Source organism: Malassezia japonica, chromosome 1 (assembly GCF_029542785.1).
Source record: "Malassezia japonica chromosome 1, complete sequence".
NCBI classification, from domain to species: Eukaryota; Fungi; Basidiomycota; class Malasseziomycetes; order Malasseziales; family Malasseziaceae; genus Malassezia; species Malassezia japonica.
Window position 1 is genome coordinate 1,445,999 of NC_083370.1, and position 19,543 is coordinate 1,465,541.

Below are 19,543 nucleotides of genomic sequence, written 5' to 3' on the forward strand. Positions count from 1 at the left end.
TCACCCAACCCCGGGAGAGATGCTATGAGGTTCACCAACGTCAAGACGCGTGGACATAGAATGTATTCACAGCTATGCCTGCATTGAGAGGCGCGCTGCTCTCAAGGGAATACTAGCACAAAGAGGAGCGCCACCCAACAAGGGTGTACGCGGCACTCGGGACCGCTGCTACGTTTTGGCTGCCGAACAAAGCGTTCGGCAGTGTCGTAAATTCAAGTTTAGGCCTGGACCTTCTTGACGGCGGCACCGAGGATGCGGCGGCGCTGCTTCTTGAGGACCTGAACGTGGAAGCGCTCGACTGCAGTGTCAGTATACTGTGCAATGAAAAAAACTTACAGTCAGTAGTGTTCTTGCGCGTCTCGCGGGCCTGGAGAGTCTTGGCCCACTTGGTGTTGGCCCACTTCTCCGCAACACCCGAAGCATCGAAGGCCTTCTTCACAGCGGTGGTGCCGGCAGCGAGAGGAAGCTGGATCTTCAGGGGGGTGAGGGTCATCTCACGGTAGCGCAGAGGCTGGCGAGCGACACCGGTCGACGGGCCGTCGATCATGGCCTGCAGAGTTAGCATATGTTCCAAAAAAGGGGTGGACCATTCGAGTCATGCCGTGGTGGTTATGGTGCTGGGTTCATCCGGCGACGTCGAAAGCGCGGCAGCGCGAGTAGCACACGCACCGTCGTGTTCTTCTCAGCCCTTCCGCACCTCTTGATCTGTCGCAGAAAGCTCACCGGCCCCAAAGCAACACGGCATGTCTGTCCTGTCTCCTCCCTCTTGTGCTGTACTTACCCTGTTCTGGTCAATGATCTCAACAATGACGGCGATCTTGTTCTTGTTCTCGCCGTTGTTGAGGAGGACGACACGGCCGACCTCAACGTAGCGCTTGAAAGACTCCTGCGAACCCATGACGTTTAGAGAACCTTGGAGGAGGATGCTGGAAGAGGCGCTGCGCTCGCGGCGTGGCAAGCCCACGTCGCGCTGAATCTAAACACGTGATCTATGCAGTTTTGGAACCACTCGTCATTCTGCCCACGTGGATGCCAGGTGGGCCGCCAAAACACGTGGGATACCCGACCTCCACCGCGCACGAGCGCACGTTGATCGCTCACGCCAGGCCGCGACCGGGGCTGCTGTGGACGCCCGTTGCCTCTCTATACCAAGCCGCTAGCACTTTGCTAGAGTGATTGTAGGCACTTGGGCAGTAGCCAAATACACTCGCATACCGCGTTCGGTGACTGCAGGGCCTGCATGACCATGCACCCTACCAGTCCTCATGTTATGAACCCCGATGACCATATTCCGTGCTCCGCGCCGAGTGCTCTCACACCGAGCACTGCGAGACTGATGTCAGGGCAGAGCAGCGTGGAGCGCCCGAACAGCGTCCCACCGCTCGTACCCCGCGACGATGCCGACGACGAGCAAGTCGATCCCTCGTCGCCGTCGTCGCCACGCGTGGGCACGGGCCGCAAGGCCACTGTATCTTTAAATTTGTTTATGGCGACGCAGATGGGCAATGTTTCTGCAGCACCATCTCCCGCATATACCGCTGACGCGCGCGCTCCTGACTTGCACGAAGCCGCAAGGGAGGACAAGAGCACGCCGTATACCGAGCCAAACTTGCCGAGCGCAGTAGATACCGAGGCGGCCACTCCGCGTGCGTTGTTTGAGCGGTCACCTGCAGTAGTGGTCTCGCGCCGCGAAAGCGACGTGAAGCGCACCGCGACGCGTCCTGTTGTCCCGGATAGCGATCTGCTGAGCAGTTCGGTGATGTACGACGACAGTGACGCTGGAGATACCTCGTTCGTGAGCAACTCGAGCGACGCCTCGTCGAGCAGTTCGTCGAGTGTGTCGGACGATGGCCGTACCGAGCCCGAAGTGCGTCCGCTGCCTCCTGGCTCGTACCCCGCCGCGTCGCCACAGACGATCACCATTCCATCGCCAAATATTGCGGACGATGGCGGTATGCATCCCCGGAAGCACCACCACCACCACGTGCAGGACTCATCGGAGCCCCCGCCGAATGTTGTGCAGCTGCAGCCTTTCAACCACCAGGTTGGCGGCCACAACCACATCTTTCAGTTCTCACGGCGCGCCGTGTGCAAGCCGCTCGTTTCCCGAGAGAACCAGTTTTACGAGGCGCTCGAGCGCGACCACCCCGATATGCTCGCGTTTGTGCCACAATACCTCGGTGTGCTGAACGTCACGTACCGCCACGTCCAACGTGATGCCGAGGCGGAAGGCGAGGCTGGCACGACACCGTCGAGCCAGCCGGCGCGGCGCAAGGTCTTTGAAGGCCAAGACGAGTCGGACGAGGTTCCCGAAGTCGCACTGGATATGAACCAGCACATTATTCCCGATTGGCTCCTGCGCAAATCGCGCGCGGCGCACCAGCGGCATAGCAGCGAGACGAACGCAGGCCCTTCGCGGTCTGCCGAGTCGGACTCGCACATGGCGCACGATGGTGCGCTGGATACCGACGAGCCCTCGCTGCACAACTGCATCTTGGGCACAGGGAGCACGTCCGTCAACCGCCGGCTCCAGGAGCAGGTGATCCGCGAAGTCTTTCACCAGTCCAAGCCGCGGAACCCCCGCGGACGGCGCAGCGAGACGACCGACGAGCGCGGCCGGCTGGCTAAGTCGTGGGACGAGAAGAAGGATGCAGTCTCCGGCCTCTCGTCGTTGGACGACTCGGAGCGGTGGCAGAATGCGCGGCACGTTTCGGTCGACGCGGTGACGCTGCCCTCCGAGGCGCCGAGCACGCCGACGCCTGCACCGGGCACGCCGATGGCAGCGCCTGCATCTGCGACGCCCAAGAGCGGGACGTCGGACGCGTCGCCGCGCCCTCGCCAGGAGCAATTTTTGCTGCTAGAGGACCTGACTGGCGGCCTCAAGGCGCCCTGCGTGCTGGATCTCAAGATGGGTACGCGTCAGTACGGCATGGACGCCACGGATGCCAAGAAGCGCAGCCAAACCAGCAAGTGCAACAAGACGACGAGCCGCTGCAAAGGTGTGCGTATTTGCGGTATGCAAATGTACGATGCACGCACGGAGCAATTCATCTTCCAGGACAAGTACTACGGCCGGAGCATCAAGCCGAGCGAGTTTACCGAGGCGCTCGAGCGTTTCTTCTTCAACGGCTACCAGGTACTTATCCACCACGTCCCGGTTATGGTCGACAAGCTGTACCGCCTTGCGCGGCACGCCTGCAAGCTGAATGGTTACCGGTTTTATGCGAGCAGCCTGCTGCTTATCTACGACGGCGACCTGCGCCGGCAGAATGCGCTGCTGGATGCGTTTGAAGCAGAGCTGCCGTGTGGCACGTCGCGCGTGCCCTCCTCGGCGAGCTCCGAGATCAGCCCCGATATGCAGGCCCTGCAGCTGAGCGGCGAGCCGAGCCCGCTCACGACCGGCTCCGTTGCTCCGAGCTCCGTGTCCTCTGCGACGGTGCTGACGCTCCCCTCGCCTACGATCTCTGCGACAACGCCGCCATCGACGACCGACTCCCATTCGCAGTGGCGCCGCGCGCGCCGCCTGGGCTATATTAATATCCGCATTATCGACTTTGCGCATTGTACGACTGGCGACGACTTTTACTTCCCAGCCGACCATGATGGCCGGCCGCCGAGTAAGCCGGAAGAGATGGCACTCCCGATCGCGCGCCTTCCTCCGCAGCACCGCGACGAGCCCGACGCTGGGTATCTATGGGGTCTGCGGTGCCTCGCGTTGGCCTTTCGCGAGATTTGGGAGCGCGAACGTGTGCGCCGTATCGACGCGGCGCTCAGTGCCCTGCCACTGGATGCGTCTGTCTCCTCTCGCGAGATCGCGGTACGCAGTGTGGACATTGGCGAGCTCAACGTGCCCGGCGCAGAGATCTTTACCGAGCTCTTTGGCACCGAGGACGAGCCTGGTTCGCTCTCTGGCTATATTTCCTCGTAGCCCCGCTTGGCCCGAGCGCATGGTTAGCAATGAATTATATAATCGAATGTCAGCTATGCCATTGCGGCGCGTGGCTGGAGCCGGCTTCACACACGGCGTGATCCATGGGACGAAGAGACCTCTCGACGCGCACGGCGTCTTTATTTTTGGGAAAGGATCATGAGCGATGGGCGCCGCACGACCCCGATCGTATGGTGGGGCCAGTGTGGAAGGGCGTCAAGAGTGCGCAATCGGCTGGCATGAGTCAGTGGAACGATGCACCGACCCGCCTGCCGATGCGTGCGAGCTCGCTGGGAATCATTGCTGAATATGCGCATGAGGCGCTACCGGTGAATGGAAGTGCAATGGATGGCGCTGTGCCACTGGATTGGAAGATGGAGACGGAGCGCTCGCTCTTTCCGCCCCGGAAACGCTCGCCGGGCGTCCTGTGGATGCAGTCGGGCATGCCGCGCTCACCACGCTCGCCTGATGCACGCTTTGATGTAAAAGCACCCGTGCCGGAAGAGGACGTGGCCGATGTGCTCACCGAGTCTTCACTGCAGTCGCCGAAGTCACTTGCGCCACCCAAAATTGCGCAGCCCGCACGCCCCTCGTCGCTGAATGTGGCCAGCGGGGCGAGCACTGCGCCGGTATCGCGGGTCGAGACCACGTTTGCGGCACCTACACCCCTCTTTGCATCCAAGCACCCCCCGCCGGCGTGGGAGCAGCTCCCGAGTGTCGAGTCACGGCGTAACCGCCGCTCGCGTCTGCTGCGTATTGCCGAGAAGGACCGTGAGCGTTCGCGGCCCGGCACGCCCGAGCATGGCGCGCGGATCGAGCCGCGGATCCCCCTGTACGGCGACCTAGAGATGTGGAAGCTGTGTCCCCGCCGCACGGTCGAGCACGTCGAAGGCACGCTGTACGATTCCGAAGGACCGTTTATGGAGGGCGCGACCAGCGACAGTCTGAGTGTGCGTCTTTTCTATGCGCCGGGTGTGGACGGCGCGGACGGCGTGTCATACCTCATTACCACGCCGGACAACCGTGTGTTTAGTGCTGCAAAGCGGCGGCGGTGGGCGATGGATAACCACGGCAACTTTTTTGCCGCGATGGAGATCAAGAGTGTCGAGTCGAAGCTCGCTGCTGTCCACAGCGACATCCACGATCAGGTATACGCGGAAGAGTACGAGCGCGATCTGCGCAAGCACTTTTTGGGCGATGTGCTCGACGAGCTGCAAAAGGCCGAGTCGCTGATGACCGGCCCGCGCCGGCAGACGCCGCATCTCTTGCAGACCGAGGACGGAAAGCTGGTGCGTCTGGAGGAAGACTTTCCGGAGGAGGCGTTCTTTGCGATCGCCGGGAGCGCCGAGCAGGAACTGTACCCGGTCATTGCCAAGGTGTTTGTCGAGGCGATCCAGCTCCTCTGGGAACTGCACTCGCACGGCTGGATGCACGGCGATATCAAGCTCGAGAATCTCATGTTTGACTCGTCGGCCAAGCTCGTGCTGATCGACTTTGAGAACGCGAGTCCATTCCGCGGCTCGCGGCAGCATGACGGCAAGATCCAGCTGCTGAGCTTTGACTGGACACCGCCGGAGCTCGAGGTAAGCCACCTCGGGCGGCGCATGGGGCCGTCCGGCGACCTGTGGGCGCTGGGATGCAATCTCATTCGCGCATTTGCGCTGCGGGACGGCGTCGAAGATACGACTGTGCGCGAAATGCTTCTGGGCCCGGGTCTCCCGTCGTTCTTTGCATTCCGCGAGACACTGCTCGGCGGCCCTGGACGCGACTTTGGCGTGGACCTCGGTCCGCTGCTCGAGGCGGCCGACACGGAGCAGCCTGCGCCGCTCATCCACCCTGCGCGCCTCTTGCGCCGCTTTGCACACACCTCGCCCCGGCTCCTGCAGTACGTCCTAGCGCACGCAGTGACCCCCACGCCCGCCGAGCGCAATGAGCGGCGCGGTGTCGAGCTTGCGCAAGAAATGCTGCACGACCCCCAAAATGTCCCGCTCTGGCAGTCGGTCAAGACGGCGCTCGCGACTTCGATCGAGATGAGTGGTAGTGCATGGGTGCGCCCGAAGCTCGACGAAGCGCGGGCGATCATGGAGCTCTCGTAGCTCTTGCTAGATACCAGATTACGAACTAGAATACACTCATTGTACATGCTACTCTTCATCGCTCTGTGCGCCGTCCTGCGCGAGACTCGCGATGAGCGCCTCGAGCTGCGACTGGATCGCTTGGTTCTTTGCCGCATCGTCCATCGACTCGTGATTGTCGGCAGGAAGCATCGCAGCAACGTTGGGCGTGTCAGACGGCGGCGCAGGCGCCTCGGTCTGCGCCTCGGCCGTATCAGTCTGGGGCACCTGGACGTCGCCGTCGCGCAGCGTCTCGGTGAGGTGGCGTACCGCGTCGCCGGACACGTCGACACCGTACGACTTAAGCAGCGACGCCATGCGGCTCTCGCTCGACTCGGCGTGCTCCGGCGTGTCGTCGTCCGAGTCGTCGCCGCCGTGCGAATTCGTCTCGGAGTGATCGGCCTCCGCCTCGGCGATCGCACGCTCATCGGCAAGGTGCCGCTCGTTTTCGTCGTCGTCATCGCCAGCGTTGCCTGCCAGCGCAGCAGTAAGCGTGCGCAGCGCATCGCTATAGTCGGACAAGTCGATACCATCGAGCTCGGTCGACTCGCCTTGTGCCGGCGCATCGCCTTGGCCACCGGTACGCTGCGCGTCCTGTGACGGGCCAATCTGCTGGAAGGCAGCCTCGAGCGTCTGCGACACCGCCGCATCGAGGTCGGCCTGCGACGTAGCAGGCCCCTGCTGCTCGGCAGGCGTGGCGTCCTGTGACGCCTGCGCGGCACGCGTTGCCTGGCGCATCAGCGTCTCGATCGAGGCACTCAGCGAGCCAGGGCCGGACGCCGGCAGCGACGTTGGCAGCTGCGACGTCGGCGCCGAGGCGGGCTTCGCAGCCTCCTCGCCCCGCGTACCGAGCAGGCGCGAGAGACTCTGCAGCACCGGCGACGAGGCAAAGGCGCCGCTCGCCGGCTGCCCGCTCTCGCCGACCGGTGCCGTGGGCAGCACCGGGTTCGTCTCGACGCCCGGCGTCGTCGAAAAGCCAGGACGCTGCGCGTGCTTCAGCAGGGCCGATGCCAGCATGCTCGAGAGCGACGAACCCGGCGCGTCGGCGCCGCCGGGAACATTCGACGAACGCAGCTGCTGCACAAGCGACGTGAGCGTCGGCGTGAGGTCCGGCGTATTTTGTGACTCGCCGGTCGCGCCGCGCGACCGCTGCTGGTGCGCCAGCAACAGCGCGGCCGCTGCGGCGCCATTTTGGAAGATGCTGCTCGCAGGATTGTCGAGCGGCGCCGCGCCGGGCTGGCCGTACGGCTTCGGGCCCGGACGCAGGCTCTGCAGCAGCCGCGAGTGGGCATTGCGCTGCTTGGTAAACGGACTCGTGGTCTGGCGGTAGGCAGCCGCGCCTTGGAACTGCGCACGCGCCTTGAACGGGCTCGCGGGCGCGGGGCCCTTGGGTCCGTTGACCATCATCGGATGGTCCTTGCCAACCTGCGGACGGCGCGTCGGCTTGCGACCCGTGTTGCTGCCGTCCCAGTCTGGGTTGATGCGGTACAGGCTGCCCACCTTGTGCAGGCGGCCGCGCTTGAACGCCTTCTGCAGCGCCTGACTCGCTGAAGGGCGGAAGTTTTTCATCAGCGGGTACGTGTCCTCCATCCAGTGGAAAAGCATACGCGGCGGCGTGCCATTCACGTCGCCGATCGCTTGCAGACCCTCGACGATCATGTCTTCGTACGATGGCAGCGTGCTTGTGACACGCGCCGTGTCGCGCTGCGACGAAATGCTGTCGTCGTGGTGGTCGTCGCCGTATCCGCCGCCCGTCTGCGTGTGCGGCAGCGACGAGCCGAGCGTCGAGGTCGTGGCGAGGCGCGTGTAGTCAAACGGCCCTGGCGTCGGGCGCGGCACGTCCAAGTGCGGCGTGATGCGCGTTTCCGGCGCATCAGGACGCGACAGCGGCGACGCACTCGCTTGGTTCTGCTCCAGCAGCTTGGAGAGCGTCGAGTTGGCCGGCAGACGCGTGTTGGACAAAAGGTTCGCGTTGCTAAGCAGCGACGAGAGGCCGCCGCCGGTCGGGTTCGTGTTCGACGCCTGCTTCGACGGTGCGAGCGGCTGGCCCTGCAGATTGAGCATCGGCCCGGTGCTGTTGGTGTTGTGGATCGAGTCGAGGATCGCGGCGATGCGCGACGAGATGTTGGCGCTGCTTGAGAGCACCGACTCTTGGGTGTGATCCACGGCCGGCGATTCACTCGACGGCTGTTGCTGCTGCTCGGCGGCTTCGGGCGCGGCGCTGCTCGGTGCGGGTATCGACGGGGTATAGGGTCGTGGCACCGCCGGCTCAGGCGCGGGCGGCGCAGGCGCGTCGACTTGCGGCGCGTGGTCCGAGCCGGTGTCGCTGGGATGCACCTCGGTAGCGGCGGCGACGGCCGATGCGGCCTGTTCGAGGTGGTGTTGTGTCACGCGTTCCTCGATGCTGTCCGGATAGAGGAGGGCGTACAGATCGGCCTCGTACTGGGTATCGTTCAAGAGCTGTTCGACCTGGTGGAGGGCTTGAATCAGCTCTTGCTTCGAGAGGCAGTCCAAATAAGCATCGGCCAGGATGGGACGCTCTGCCGGTGCGCGCGGGCGCTTATGCGTGTGCGTCGTCGGCGTGGAGGTGGTCAGTACGTCATCCGGGGAGTGGGAGCGCTTGAGCGCGAGAGATGGTCCGCCTTGCATGTTGATGGCGGCGGGGTGCGCGACCGCGTCCGATGCACCCGAGGCACCCGCTTACGCGCGGAGCGAGGCGTAGACGGGAGCGCGTCGGGTGAGTGTTGATCTCCAATTGACACGCGAGGTGTCCTGTGCGCACGGCCTTGCTGACTCGTGATCCCTGGCGCCGATCCTACGACGTCAGGCGTTGAATTTGGAGCTGTATAGTTCGGTGGCGAAGGAGTGGCGGAGTGCCTGTCGAAAACTGTACAATTTGCTGGGGTTCTGCCGCCGGTATTGCCCACGTGGCTTTACAGGGAGGAGCGCACGTGCTCGGTGCGCTACGAACAATAGCCGGTAAGAGCGAGTAAATTGTGCGAATAGGGAAATTGAAAACACTCTGCACCGTGTTTTTTAGTCTGCATTGCGGTACATATAGCTGCATATCCGGGCGCAGCCTCGGACGAATTGCGCGGCTTAACGCTGTAACGGTGCGGGGTATTATGTGCCCCATGCACGATACCGCGTGGATAAACGAAAAATCACACTGGGCGCGTGACAGCCCCCAGTGCCCAGTGCAGTGTCGTTGGAATATCTAGGACCGGCACCGCTGGCTATTCTCGCTTTGACTTACACCACTGGTGAACTTTGGTGCCGTCCTTGTGTATTCATACGAAGATGGAAGGAGACGCTGCGACGCAGCAGAATGCTTTCATCCGGTTCCTGATTGCGGTCAAGACCTTCTTTTGGGAGGTGTGGTTTGAGCCGCTTTTGACCACGCTCGGCATCTACGAACCGCCGGACCGGACCTATGGCCGGTGGGCGATTCCGTTCAGCAAGATGGAGGAGCGTCTGCACAACAACCCGGATGTCACCTGCTCGTTCCACAAGACGATGATGCCGAACGGAAAGGACTTTGTGTGGTACCAGGTTTGGGAAGACAAGCTGGCCATGCGCGCGACAGGTCGCGAGGCTGACATGGTTTTCTGCCACGGTACTGGTGTGCACTCCGGTACGCTTGCAAGCCACTCGCGTCGCTACCTGGATGCCGGCTACCGTCTAATTGTGCCCGACCTTCCTTCGCACGGTTACTCCACTGGTATGCATGTTTACCAGCGCTACATGATGGGCTATGTCTCTGGTGTGCACCAGGTGATTCACGACGTGGCGCGCCGCGACGCTGAGGCGACCGGTGTGCGCCCGACGAAGGAGAACCGCCGCAAGACCTTCCTTCTCGGCCTTTCCTTTGGTGGTCTTGTTGCCATTCTCTACCCGCTGTACTACCCTACCTCGCTCCGTGAGGACAACTCGGACCCGAATGAAATTCCTGTGGACGGTGTGATTGGTGTTGGTCCTATTCTTGGCTGGTCGAAGAAGGATGTCAAGATCGGGCCGGGACTGCGTCTCTTGTCCTCGTTCATTGAACTAATTAAAGCGCAGCGCATGGAGCTCTTTGTGCCCCACAAGAAGGTGGTCGACAAGGATCCCAAAGTATACAAGCAGCTGATCGATTCCGACATGCGCAGCCACCGCGGTGCGTTCCGCGTGGGCCACCTTCTCTGTCTGCGTGACGCGATTCTTGACACGGAGAAGATGGCACCGCAGCTCAAGACGCCCATCTTTATCCAGCACGGTGCACAGGACCGCGTGGTGCTTCCCGAGACCTCGGTCAAGTTCCTGCGCGACGTGAGCTCGACGGACGTCAAGCTGACGATCTACCCTGTCTGCCAGCATGTCATCTACCGCAAGGCTAAGACCGAGACCGAGGACAAGGCCGGTCGTATTGCAGTCTTGGAGGACAACGTCGAGTGGATGAACGAGCGCTGCCCTGGTCACGGCCACATTGACCGTGGTGTGTCGTTCTCGTCGGACATCTCGGACGGCGACATGAAACCCCCGCCTATGAACCGTATGGCTTCGTTTTCTACGTTCTCGGGCCCTGGCACGCCTGGTAGCGGTGTCACGCCCAGCGAGTCGCTTCCTGAAACGCCTGGTGCGGATAAGGGTCACGGCGTGGTGACCGACACGCTCCATTCGCTTACGAGCCAAATCGACACGGCGATCGAGACCGCTGCTACAGCTAGCGCGGTTCCCCGTGTGGACCAGGAGCTTACCAACCGCGGTGCCCGTCTCAGCGGCCCCAAGGTGCAGCACCCCATCGCCAAGGAGGACGTGCGGAAGGGCGCTAATGACGACTGGACCGAGAAGCGCGTCTACCGTGAGGAGTGGGATCTGCCGGACGACCTCCGTCCGTACGACATTCTCATCTAACCAACAAAGAGTCTATAGAAATGATTGGATACTAGTCCAGGTGGGGCCTGAATATACTGCGCATCTTTTGACCGTTGACCGCATGTCACACCACGACACCGCCTGTGCATCCCCTCAACTCTCCATGCGTGTGCGTGCATCGCTTATATAAGCGTCTTGCGTCGTTGGCCGAGGCGCGTCGCAAGTCGTGGAAGAATGGCCATGCTGAACACGGCGCATTTCGCACGGCTCGCGCACGGGGCACGCGCGGTGCCGACCAGCACGGTCGTGCCGCTTGCACAGCGTGCTTTTACCTCGTCTACAGCGCCCCAACTCGCTCTCGGGACGGCGGCCGCGGCCGGTGGCGCCACGGGCCGCCCACCGATCCAGGTATCGACGCTGCCGAACAAGGTGCGCGTCGCCACTGAGCCGATGCCGGGCCACTTTTCGGCGGTGGGTGTGTACGTCGATACCGGTTCGCGCTTCGAGCGGACGTGGGTGCCCGGTGAGAGTGGCGTGAGCCACCTGCTGGACCGCATGGCTTTCAAGGTACGTGGCAAGACGTCTTACCCAGGCCACGGCCAAGCATAGCGCGTCGGATATGGAGCAGTTGATCCAGTCGGTCGGCGGCAACGTGATGTGCTCGTCATCGCGCGAAACGATCATGTACCAATCGTCAGTCTTTAACCAGGATGTGCCAACGATCCTGTCGATCTTTGCCGACACCATCCAGAACCCCCTGCTCGAGTCGGAGGAGCTCGCGATCCAGCGCGAGGCGGCCGCGTGGGAGGTCACGGAGATCTGGAACAAGCCCGAGATGATCCTCCCCGAGCTCGTGCACGCCACCGCGTACATGAACAACACGCTGGGCAACCCTCTGCTGTGCCCGATGGAGAACCTGCAGGTGATGACCACCGAGAACTTGCGCACCTTTATGGATGCGTGGTACCGTCCTGATCGCATCGTGGTGGCCGGTGCAGGTATGCCGCACGAGCAGCTCGTCGAACTGAGCCAAAAGCTCTTTGGCCACATGAAGGCGCCGCTGCCCGGCACGCCCGGCGCCGACCCTGTCTTTGCGCAGCTCGCCAAGGAGCCCGCACAGTACACCGGCGGCGAACTATACCTGAGCAAGCCCGAGCTGGAGTTTACGCACGTCTATGTGGCCTACGAGGGTCTGTCGATCCACGACGACGACATCTACACCCTGGCTACGATGCAGATGCTGCTTGGTGGTGGTGGCAGCTTCTCGGCAGGCGGCCCCGGCAAGGGCATGTACTCCCGCCTCTATACCAATGTGCTGAACCAGTACCACGGTGTGGACCACTGCGCCGCCTTCCATCACTGCTACGCCGACTCGGGCCTGTTTGGCATCTCGGCGAGCGTGCACCCCAGCTTTGCGCCGAGCATCCCCTATATTATTGCGCGCGAGCTCGAGCTGTGCACTGCTGGCGACTACCACGGTAGTGTGACACAGCTCGAGCTGGACCGCGCCAAAAACCAGCTCAAGAGCAGCCTCGTGATGGCGCTCGAGAGCCGCCTGGTCGAGGTCGAGGACCTCGGCCGCCAGGTCCAGGTGCACGGCCGCAAGGTGTCAGTCGACGAGATGTGCGAGATGATCGACCGCGTCGACCTGCCCACGCTGCACCGCGTCGCATCGCGTGTGCTCATGACCAGCAAGCCGGCGACTGTCGTGGTCCAGGGGCAGATGGACGGTATGGAGGATGTGCGCAAGCTGCTCGCCTCGCGCGGCATGGGTTCTGTGTAGTTCGTAGAATAGTTCTATGCATGCTAGTGTACATCAAACCTCCTCGGACATGAAGCTGGACAAGGAGGGGAGGAGCTCAGACTGCAAACGCGGCTTTGGCGTCGCACGGTCCAGATGCAGATTCATCACCATGCCGGCGCGCTCGACATTCGCCGTGGCACGCGGCCGGATCCGGTCGCGCGACGGGAGCGTCGGCGTGACGGGGTACGGACTGCTGGACGGCATGCCATGGCTCTCGTCGCCGTCGTGGCCAGCGCCAAAGAGCGGCGACGAGGCAGGCGGATCGGAACGCAGCGCGTCCCAATGGCCGTGGCGCGGCGTCGTGGTCGCCTTGTGCGGTGACGCGTGCATGCGGCGGGGCGAGCCGGTCGCCATCGCATGCCGCGCACGCGCGCCGCGCGTTGCGGGCGTCGGCGACTCGGGGTGCGCCCACGCATCGTGGTGCGCACTGTGAGGGCTGCTGCCGCTCGCAAATGGGGTCTGTGTCGCCCCCCATGCGCTCGCGCTCCCGTTCAAAAGATCGTGGGGCGTCGCCCAGAGCGACGACGAGAGCTCGCCCGGTGTGCGCATCGCCCACTCGTGCACAGCTCGCGGCCCATGGGGCGTGTGCGTGCCAAACATGGGCGTCGGCACGCCGGCCTGGGGCGTCTGCATGAGGTAGCGCGACGGTGTCGGGAGGAACTCGTGTGCGACAGGAGGCGTCGCGGATGCATGTGGCGCCATGCGGCGCATACGTGCGTCGCCCACAAGCACGTCTGGGGGAACGTATCGGCTGGGCGTCGTAAACATGTCCATGGACGGCGGCGGCGAGGGCGTGCGCCATGCACGGTCCGAAGCCGACGAAGAGAGTGGCGAGGTAAGAGGCATGCCGTTCGACTCGGCGCTGAAAGAGGGCCGGGGGTACGGCGGTGCATACACGACGTCCGCCTCGTGCATCGTCTCGCGCCGGGGGCTCGGCGCAAGCGACAGCATCGCACCTGCACCGTGTTGTACAAGTCCCGAACCGTTCGACGCGGCGCGCTTTTCGTCCGACACGGAGCGGTCGTAGCAGTCGTCACACACCCACTCGTCGGTGCCGAGCTGGTCGACGTGCCCGACGCCGACACAGGCCAAGTGTAGCCAGCGCGTGCAGCCGTCGCACTGGACCATGTCCATGTGCTGGTCAGTAAAGCCACAGCGGCAGCCCATCACCGGCGCAATACCCCGCGCAGCAAGCGTGTGCGAGGTGAGAGCGACACGGCGGCGAACGCGACGCTTGGGCGGCGTATTTGCCGTGGGCCGTGGCGCGCGGTGGCCGTCGGACGAAATCCACAGGTCCTTGACATTGGTATGGCGCAGGCGGCGCATGCGGTGCGCTCGGCACTGGTCGCGCAAAAATTTAGCGACCATCGGGTGGTGAAAGTGGTCCGCTGCACTGTCGCTTTCTTCGTCGTCCGACTCGCTGGGCGACGGGCTCATTAGCCAGTGCTCGATGCCGTGGCGCCGCGTCTTGGCCTGCTGCGCAATCGCATCGCACGTCCCTCGCCAGGCATTATCCGGCGCATCGGGCCAGGCCAGCGACGGAAATTCGACATTCGCGCCGAGCAGCGTGCCCGAGGCGCCGCCGAGGCGTGGCGCGTAGTTCGGCGTGGGCGGCGTGCGGCCTGGCGACGGCTTTTCGCCCAGCATCGCCGGGGGCATCACCACGCGGCCGAGTCCTTCGACGTACACCGGGCACAAGGTGCAGCTCGACGACGACGGCTCGCCGCTGTACGACGGGTGAGAAACGTGGGTCATGGGGTCCATGCGCGCCTCTGGCACCGCAGGGACTTGCGGCGGGGATGGTGGAGGCGACGGCGGCCCCGGGCGCTCACTGCGCATCGCAACGTGAGCGCGGCCATAGGAGCTGCGAAGCGCATACTGCGTGCGTCCCCACGCACTCCGCCGGGACTTTTTTGGTGACGAACGCGGGGTACGTTTCCGCATCGACTTCTGAGGTGTTTTGAGAGCGCCAACTCGTGGCAAGGGCTTGCGTGGCGTACTGCCTGGCGGCATTGGGGATGCCAATGACCTGCCCAGCATCGCCGACGGGGTCTACCTGCACTGCAATCAGGGCGACGCAGGTGGAGGACGCTCGTGGCGGCGAATGCGGCTCCTTCCGCTGCCACGCGTCGGGAAGCGCGCGGCACGCAGACACGGGCCAATGGGACATGGGAAAATACGCGCGCGACGTGCCACGCGTAAATAGACGCGCAGGGCGTCCGCTCCTTGCAGTGCATGCTTATGTCATCCAGGGTATCTCGTGGGCACTATGCAGAGGGCGCCGTGAGGCGCTCGAGCTGGGCTTGGAGGTGCCTGGGTTAGCCAAGGGACGTACCGAATTCGTGCCTCGTCACGCGCACGGGACTCGCGGGCGCCAAGGCGCTCGCGTTTCACACGCTCCTCCGCCTCTTTGACGCGCTGCTCGAGCTCGCGCAACCGCACGGACCACCGCCCGGGCGAGTCGGCACCGGACGCGCCGCGCGCGCCGGGTGCGTCGCGCACACGCGCAAGCTGTTGCTTGAGCGAGGTGTTGGTGCGCTGCAGATCCGCGAGCTCCGTCTCCGTATCCACAATGCGGCGGCGCCACTGGGCTTGCTTCGCGGCAGCCGCCTTGATCGAGCGCTCAATACGCTCAATCTGGCTCCAGCGCGACTCTTGCTGCCGCCGCAGCGCGGCGAGCTGATCGGCCTGGCTGCGCTCGAGCGCACGCGCACGCTGCTCAAACGTGCTCTGCACCGCAGCCAGGCGCCGCACCAGCTGCAGCAGCCGCTCGCTAAACTGGGGGAGGTGGGTGTGAACAAGCTTGGCTTCGGACGAGGTGCCATCGTCGCCCACGTGCTTGCGCTGCGTCAGAGGGGGTACGTACAATGGTGCCGGTAGTCTGGTCCGCGCCCGCCAGCGCCTTGGTCAGCGTCTCGTAGACAGTAGCCAGCAGACTGTTGCGCTCCGCAAGCTGCGCTTGCTGCTGCGCATCGCCGCGGCGCGCCGTGCGGCTGCTCTGCTCAGACATACGCGAGCGTGTGCTCGACGCCGCGAGGTCGTGCCGCGCCTCGTCGAGAGATCGCTGATTCTGGTCCAGACGCTCTTGCGCACCGACACGCGTCCGCGTCTCGGTCTGGAGTGCAGTGACCAGCTCTTTCGTCTCGGCCTTGAGGCGCTGCGACTCGGCCTCGGCGTCCTGGCAACGGTCCTCCATGCTCGCCAGCTCGTCCTGGACGCGTTCCAGCTCGGCGGCGAGGCGCTTCGACTCGCGCTGGTGGCGCGCACGCTCCGCTTCGATCGTCTGGCGCTCGGTGGCCTGGTCCTCGCTGCGGCGCAGCTGCTTGGTGTCCTGCAGCTGCATCGCACGCTGCAGCTGAGCATGCTCCTTTTCGAGCTGCTGCTTGTCGCTGCGGGTCTGCACGAGCTGGCGCTCGAGCGACTCGATGAGCTCGTTCTTGGTCTGCAGCGCGCGCTGCGTCTGCACTTCGGTCGAGTCGTAGCGATGGGACCAGGACGAATCGGCGCGCTCGCGTGCCGTCTCTTCATCCTTGAGGTCCTTGACGAGCTCGACGAGCTTCTCGTTCAGACGGGTGTTGAGCTCCTCGAGCTCGCTGCGCTTGGCACTGTGCCGATCGACGGCGTCGAGCAAAGAATCGCGCTCGGTGCGCAGCTGGTCCACATCGACCGACAGTGCATCGACCGACTGCTGCGCCTCGTGGAGCTGCACGGCGGTATCCGACAGCTTCTCTTTGAGCGCCTGCGAGAGGCCTTCGTGGTAGGAGTGCGCCTCTTCAAGCGACTGCTCCAGACGCTGCACCTCTTCGTCGAGCTCGCGCGCTTGGCTCAGCGCGGCCATCTCAGACTGCGTCCGGACCGCGAGTTCGTTCTCGAGCGCGGCATATGCGGCCTCGGCCTCGCGCTGGACCTGGTCGAGGCGGTCGAGCTCGCCGTCCTTCTCGGCGACCAACAGACGCTCAGCATCGAGCGCATCTTGCAGCGAGCCAATCCGCTCGCTCTGCTCCTCGACCTGGCGCTGGAGGTGCACCATCGCCTCGGCATCAGGGGCATCCGGATTCTCGTGGAAGTAGTCCAGCTCCTTCTCGGCGTCGATCAGATCGGCACGCAGCTTGTCGATGAGCTCGTCGCGCTCGGCAATGTCCTCGTGCAGCTCGTCCACCTCGGTCTGGTGGCCACGCTGGCGCTGCGTGTCGTCGCGCAGCACCGCAAGCTCATCCTCCAGGACAGCGCGGCCGGCTTGCTCGCTCCGCAGCTTGGCCTCGAGCGAGGCGATCCTAGCGTCGTCCGGACGCGCCGCAGCCGCCTTGGCCTCGGCCGCAGCCGCGCGCTCCTCGGCACGACGCAGCTGTTCTTGCAGCACATCATAGTCCTGGACCTTCGTCTCCCACCCTTTGACCTGCTTGTTCACCGTCTTTAGCGCCTGATCCTGGCCTTTGACCAGGTCATTGAGCTTCTGGAGGCGGCGCACGTAGCTCAACTTCTCCTGCCGCAGCGAAATAACCTCTGCACCGACGTCCTCGGGACTCATGTTGCGCCGGTGAAAGTCGACCTCGATCTTGAGATCGTCGCGTTCCGCAGTCAGCTGGTCAATCTTTTGCTGCGTCGACTTGATCGAGATGCCGGCCGCAGTGCGCCGCTTCATCTCTTGCACGCCCCACTGGCCCGAGTTGGAGCGGTCGCCAGTCGCATCGCCCTCCTCCTCCTCGAGCAGTTCGTCCACCGCCTCGTTGCCGCGCATCAGCTGGCTGGCACGCAGCGATGTCGAGAGCGACGAGTCGTCGTGGTCCCACGTCGAGTCCTCTGCCGCAGGCGTGGTATACGAGCTGCTCTTTCCGGTCGTCCGTGGCGTCGTAGAGGCAGATTGCGGAGGCTTGCGCGGCGTCGCCGACGCGGAACTCGTCGACTTGCGCGGCGTCGCAGCAGGGTCTGGCAGCGCAGTGGGCAGCGGCTCATCCATCAGGTCGCCAGAAGACGACTCTTCTGCTGAGTGCCGCTCGCTTGCCATGCTATCTTCTGTCGTGGAGAGGAGCAGGGCGCCGCGAGGATCGGAAGTCGCCTGCAGGTCAATGCTGCTATCCGACTCCAGGCCCAGCGTCTGGTCGTTATGGACAGACGCAAGAGTCTGGTCTAATGATGCATCCTGTGCATCCTGTGTGCCTTTCTCCCAGAGCGCCTTGAGCTCATTGATACGCTTGGACATCGTCACCGCCCAAGAGGCACAGGCAAAGGTACGCGTGGATCAACACGTTCGGTCGCGCCCCACTTTGTGGTCACGTGATATGAGTGGCCGACGGGGATCGAGGGCTATGGCGGTCGGCGACGACGACGGCAAAGTACGTCGCTCGCGAGCAGTTTGTAGTGGAGAGGGGCGAGACGGTACTCGCACGAATTACAAGCGTGATGCGCTCGACACACTCGACGCACGCGACTGCACAAGATCCGCGCTCGGCGACGTCACCTTGGCAACGTCGTTGGTGCGATACACACATCATATACCGCAGGATATAGGGCTACACGCAGCGCCAAAGCCTACTCGTCATCCTCCTTGATGTACTTGGTAGTGTTAGCACATGTTCGATAAGGTAAGTGCACGTACGTTTTGACGGATGTCCTTCCACTGCTTCTGTAAGAATCAAGCCGTGCGCAAGCGCAAAGGCATGTGTTAGTATGATCCTTCATGATCCCGCAATACGCACTCCCTGGTTGTGCTTGTCCCAGTAGATCTGGGTAGCCGTGTCGAAGCCAATGCCGAAGACGAAGGCGCCAGTGAGGATGGTGCCGACGCTGTTATGGACCGCAAAGGCGGTCTAGTTAGCCCTGCTCAATCCGCGCACGCAAAATACATACTAGATCGAGTTACGCTGCACGAAAACGTTGTAGAGCGTGTTTGCAATCGCCATGGTGACCGTGGTTGCAAATGCGCGGAACCTCCGTCTGACAAATCGCGGGCCTCTCCGGCCTCTGCCGATTGGCTACGTCACGTGACTACTTGCCGCCGGTGCCTTTGAACCACTGCGTGAGCCGTGCGCAGGGACCTACCTTGGGGAACTTGCGCTTCTCGCGCGCATTTTGAGCATCCGACGGCGCATCGTCGGTGCTTTTGTGCCGCACGGACGGCACTTGTGTCGTAAAGGAGGGTGCAGGGGGCATCTCACGTGCATTCGAGAGCAGTTCGGAGCGCAAAGGCGCAGGCGCGTCCGTCGCTGGGTCAGTAGAGCGGCGTACCATTGCGCTGCGCATCCATCCATCGTATCCCTAGCACGGCCGCCGGCGCGAATCCCAGCTGAATGAGTGTAGCAGAGGCGCCCTGCGCGCGCGGAAAGTCGCGCTTCGGCGGCGACTGGAATAGCACATAGTCACCGGCAGCCTGCACGGAATTGTCGACCAACGCGTAGACGTCATTGATCGTGGCGTTATGCGGAAAGACCTGCTCGATCTGCGTGCGGTCCGCAAAACGCACGCGGATCCGCACCGAGTCGTACTGCTTCTTCGCACGCCCTTGCGCCTCAGCCTGGCGCGCACGCATCGCGCTGGTCATCAGGGGTGCATTGGGGCCATGCCGCTGCTGCACGGCATCCGCAAACGCGGTACGCAGCTCGGCCGGCGTCGGCTCAAAATTGTCGCTCTCGGGGGGCGGGGGAGCTGGCGTTAGATGGCTCTACGTACCATATACACGGCTGTTTGGTGCACGGTATACAGCCACGGGCGTGCTCCCTGCGCCTGCAGGTGGCTCGTTCGCGCTCATGGTCGCCAGCAAAGCGCCACAGTGCACGGCCGCGTTATGCTTAGTAAGCTGTGGAGGTGCTCGGACGGTTCCTTGGCGGTTCCTTGGCGGTTCCTTGG

The 19,543-nt window shown here is 63.5% G+C and overlaps 9 protein-coding genes across 9 annotated transcripts; 4 read left to right on the top strand and 5 right to left on the bottom strand.

The window, feature by feature from the left end:
- Nucleotides 1-218: 218 nt before the first annotated feature.
- On the bottom strand, nucleotides 219-898 carry MJAP1_000804 (uncharacterized protein; the record flags this gene model as incomplete). The annotated part of the gene is made up of 3 exons (XM_060264771.1): nucleotides 219-298; nucleotides 337-550; nucleotides 782-898. 3 exons carry the CDS (start codon nucleotides 896-898, stop codon nucleotides 219-221), a joined length of 411 nt encoding a protein of 136 aa, XP_060120754.1.
- A 372-nt stretch (nucleotides 899-1,270) lies between these two features.
- KCS1 (inositol-hexakisphosphate 5-kinase) lies at nucleotides 1,271-3,928 on the top strand (the record flags this gene model as incomplete). The annotated part of the gene is made up of 1 exon (XM_060264772.1): nucleotides 1,271-3,928. One exon carries the CDS (start codon nucleotides 1,271-1,273, stop codon nucleotides 3,926-3,928), a length of 2,658 nt encoding a protein of 885 aa, XP_060120755.1.
- Nucleotides 3,929-4,167: 239 nt separating this feature from the next.
- Nucleotides 4,168-6,024, top strand: MJAP1_000806 (uncharacterized protein; the record flags this gene model as incomplete). Its single annotated transcript, XM_060264773.1, has 1 exon — nucleotides 4,168-6,024. One exon carries the CDS (start codon nucleotides 4,168-4,170, stop codon nucleotides 6,022-6,024), a length of 1,857 nt encoding a protein of 618 aa, XP_060120756.1.
- A 48-nt stretch (nucleotides 6,025-6,072) lies between these two features.
- Nucleotides 6,073-8,691, bottom strand: MJAP1_000807 (uncharacterized protein; the record flags this gene model as incomplete). The annotated part of the gene is made up of 1 exon (XM_060264774.1): nucleotides 6,073-8,691. The coding sequence occupies one exon, from the start codon at nucleotides 8,689-8,691 to the stop codon at nucleotides 6,073-6,075; it is 2,619 nt and encodes an 872-aa protein (XP_060120757.1).
- Nucleotides 8,692-9,342: 651 nt separating this feature from the next.
- MJAP1_000808 (uncharacterized protein) lies at nucleotides 9,343-10,935 on the top strand (the record flags this gene model as incomplete). The annotated part of the gene is made up of 1 exon (XM_060264775.1): nucleotides 9,343-10,935. The coding sequence occupies one exon, from the start codon at nucleotides 9,343-9,345 to the stop codon at nucleotides 10,933-10,935; it is 1,593 nt and encodes a 530-aa protein (XP_060120758.1).
- Nucleotides 10,936-11,136: 201 nt separating this feature from the next.
- Nucleotides 11,137-12,679, top strand: MAS2 (mitochondrial processing peptidase; the record flags this gene model as incomplete). Its single annotated transcript, XM_060264776.1, has 2 exons — nucleotides 11,137-11,463; nucleotides 11,489-12,679. The coding sequence occupies 2 exons, from the start codon at nucleotides 11,137-11,139 to the stop codon at nucleotides 12,677-12,679; spliced, it is 1,518 nt and encodes a 505-aa protein (XP_060120759.1).
- Nucleotides 12,680-12,712: 33 nt separating this feature from the next.
- Nucleotides 12,713-14,539, bottom strand: MJAP1_000810 (uncharacterized protein; the record flags this gene model as incomplete). The annotated part of the gene is made up of 1 exon (XM_060264777.1): nucleotides 12,713-14,539. One exon carries the CDS (start codon nucleotides 14,537-14,539, stop codon nucleotides 12,713-12,715), a length of 1,827 nt encoding a protein of 608 aa, XP_060120760.1.
- Nucleotides 14,540-14,967: 428 nt separating this feature from the next.
- On the bottom strand, nucleotides 14,968-17,900 carry MJAP1_000811 (uncharacterized protein; the record flags this gene model as incomplete). Its single annotated transcript, XM_060264778.1, has 3 exons — nucleotides 14,968-15,013; nucleotides 15,036-15,544; nucleotides 15,567-17,900. The coding sequence occupies 3 exons, from the start codon at nucleotides 17,898-17,900 to the stop codon at nucleotides 14,968-14,970; spliced, it is 2,889 nt and encodes a 962-aa protein (XP_060120761.1).
- Nucleotides 17,901-18,229: 329 nt separating this feature from the next.
- Nucleotides 18,230-19,445, bottom strand: MJAP1_000812 (uncharacterized protein; the record flags this gene model as incomplete). The annotated part of the gene is made up of 6 exons (XM_060264779.1): nucleotides 18,230-18,253; nucleotides 18,297-18,323; nucleotides 18,397-18,507; nucleotides 18,740-18,903; nucleotides 18,926-19,342; nucleotides 19,367-19,445. 6 exons carry the CDS (start codon nucleotides 19,443-19,445, stop codon nucleotides 18,230-18,232), a joined length of 822 nt encoding a protein of 273 aa, XP_060120762.1.
- Between the last annotated feature and the right edge of the window lie 98 nt (nucleotides 19,446-19,543).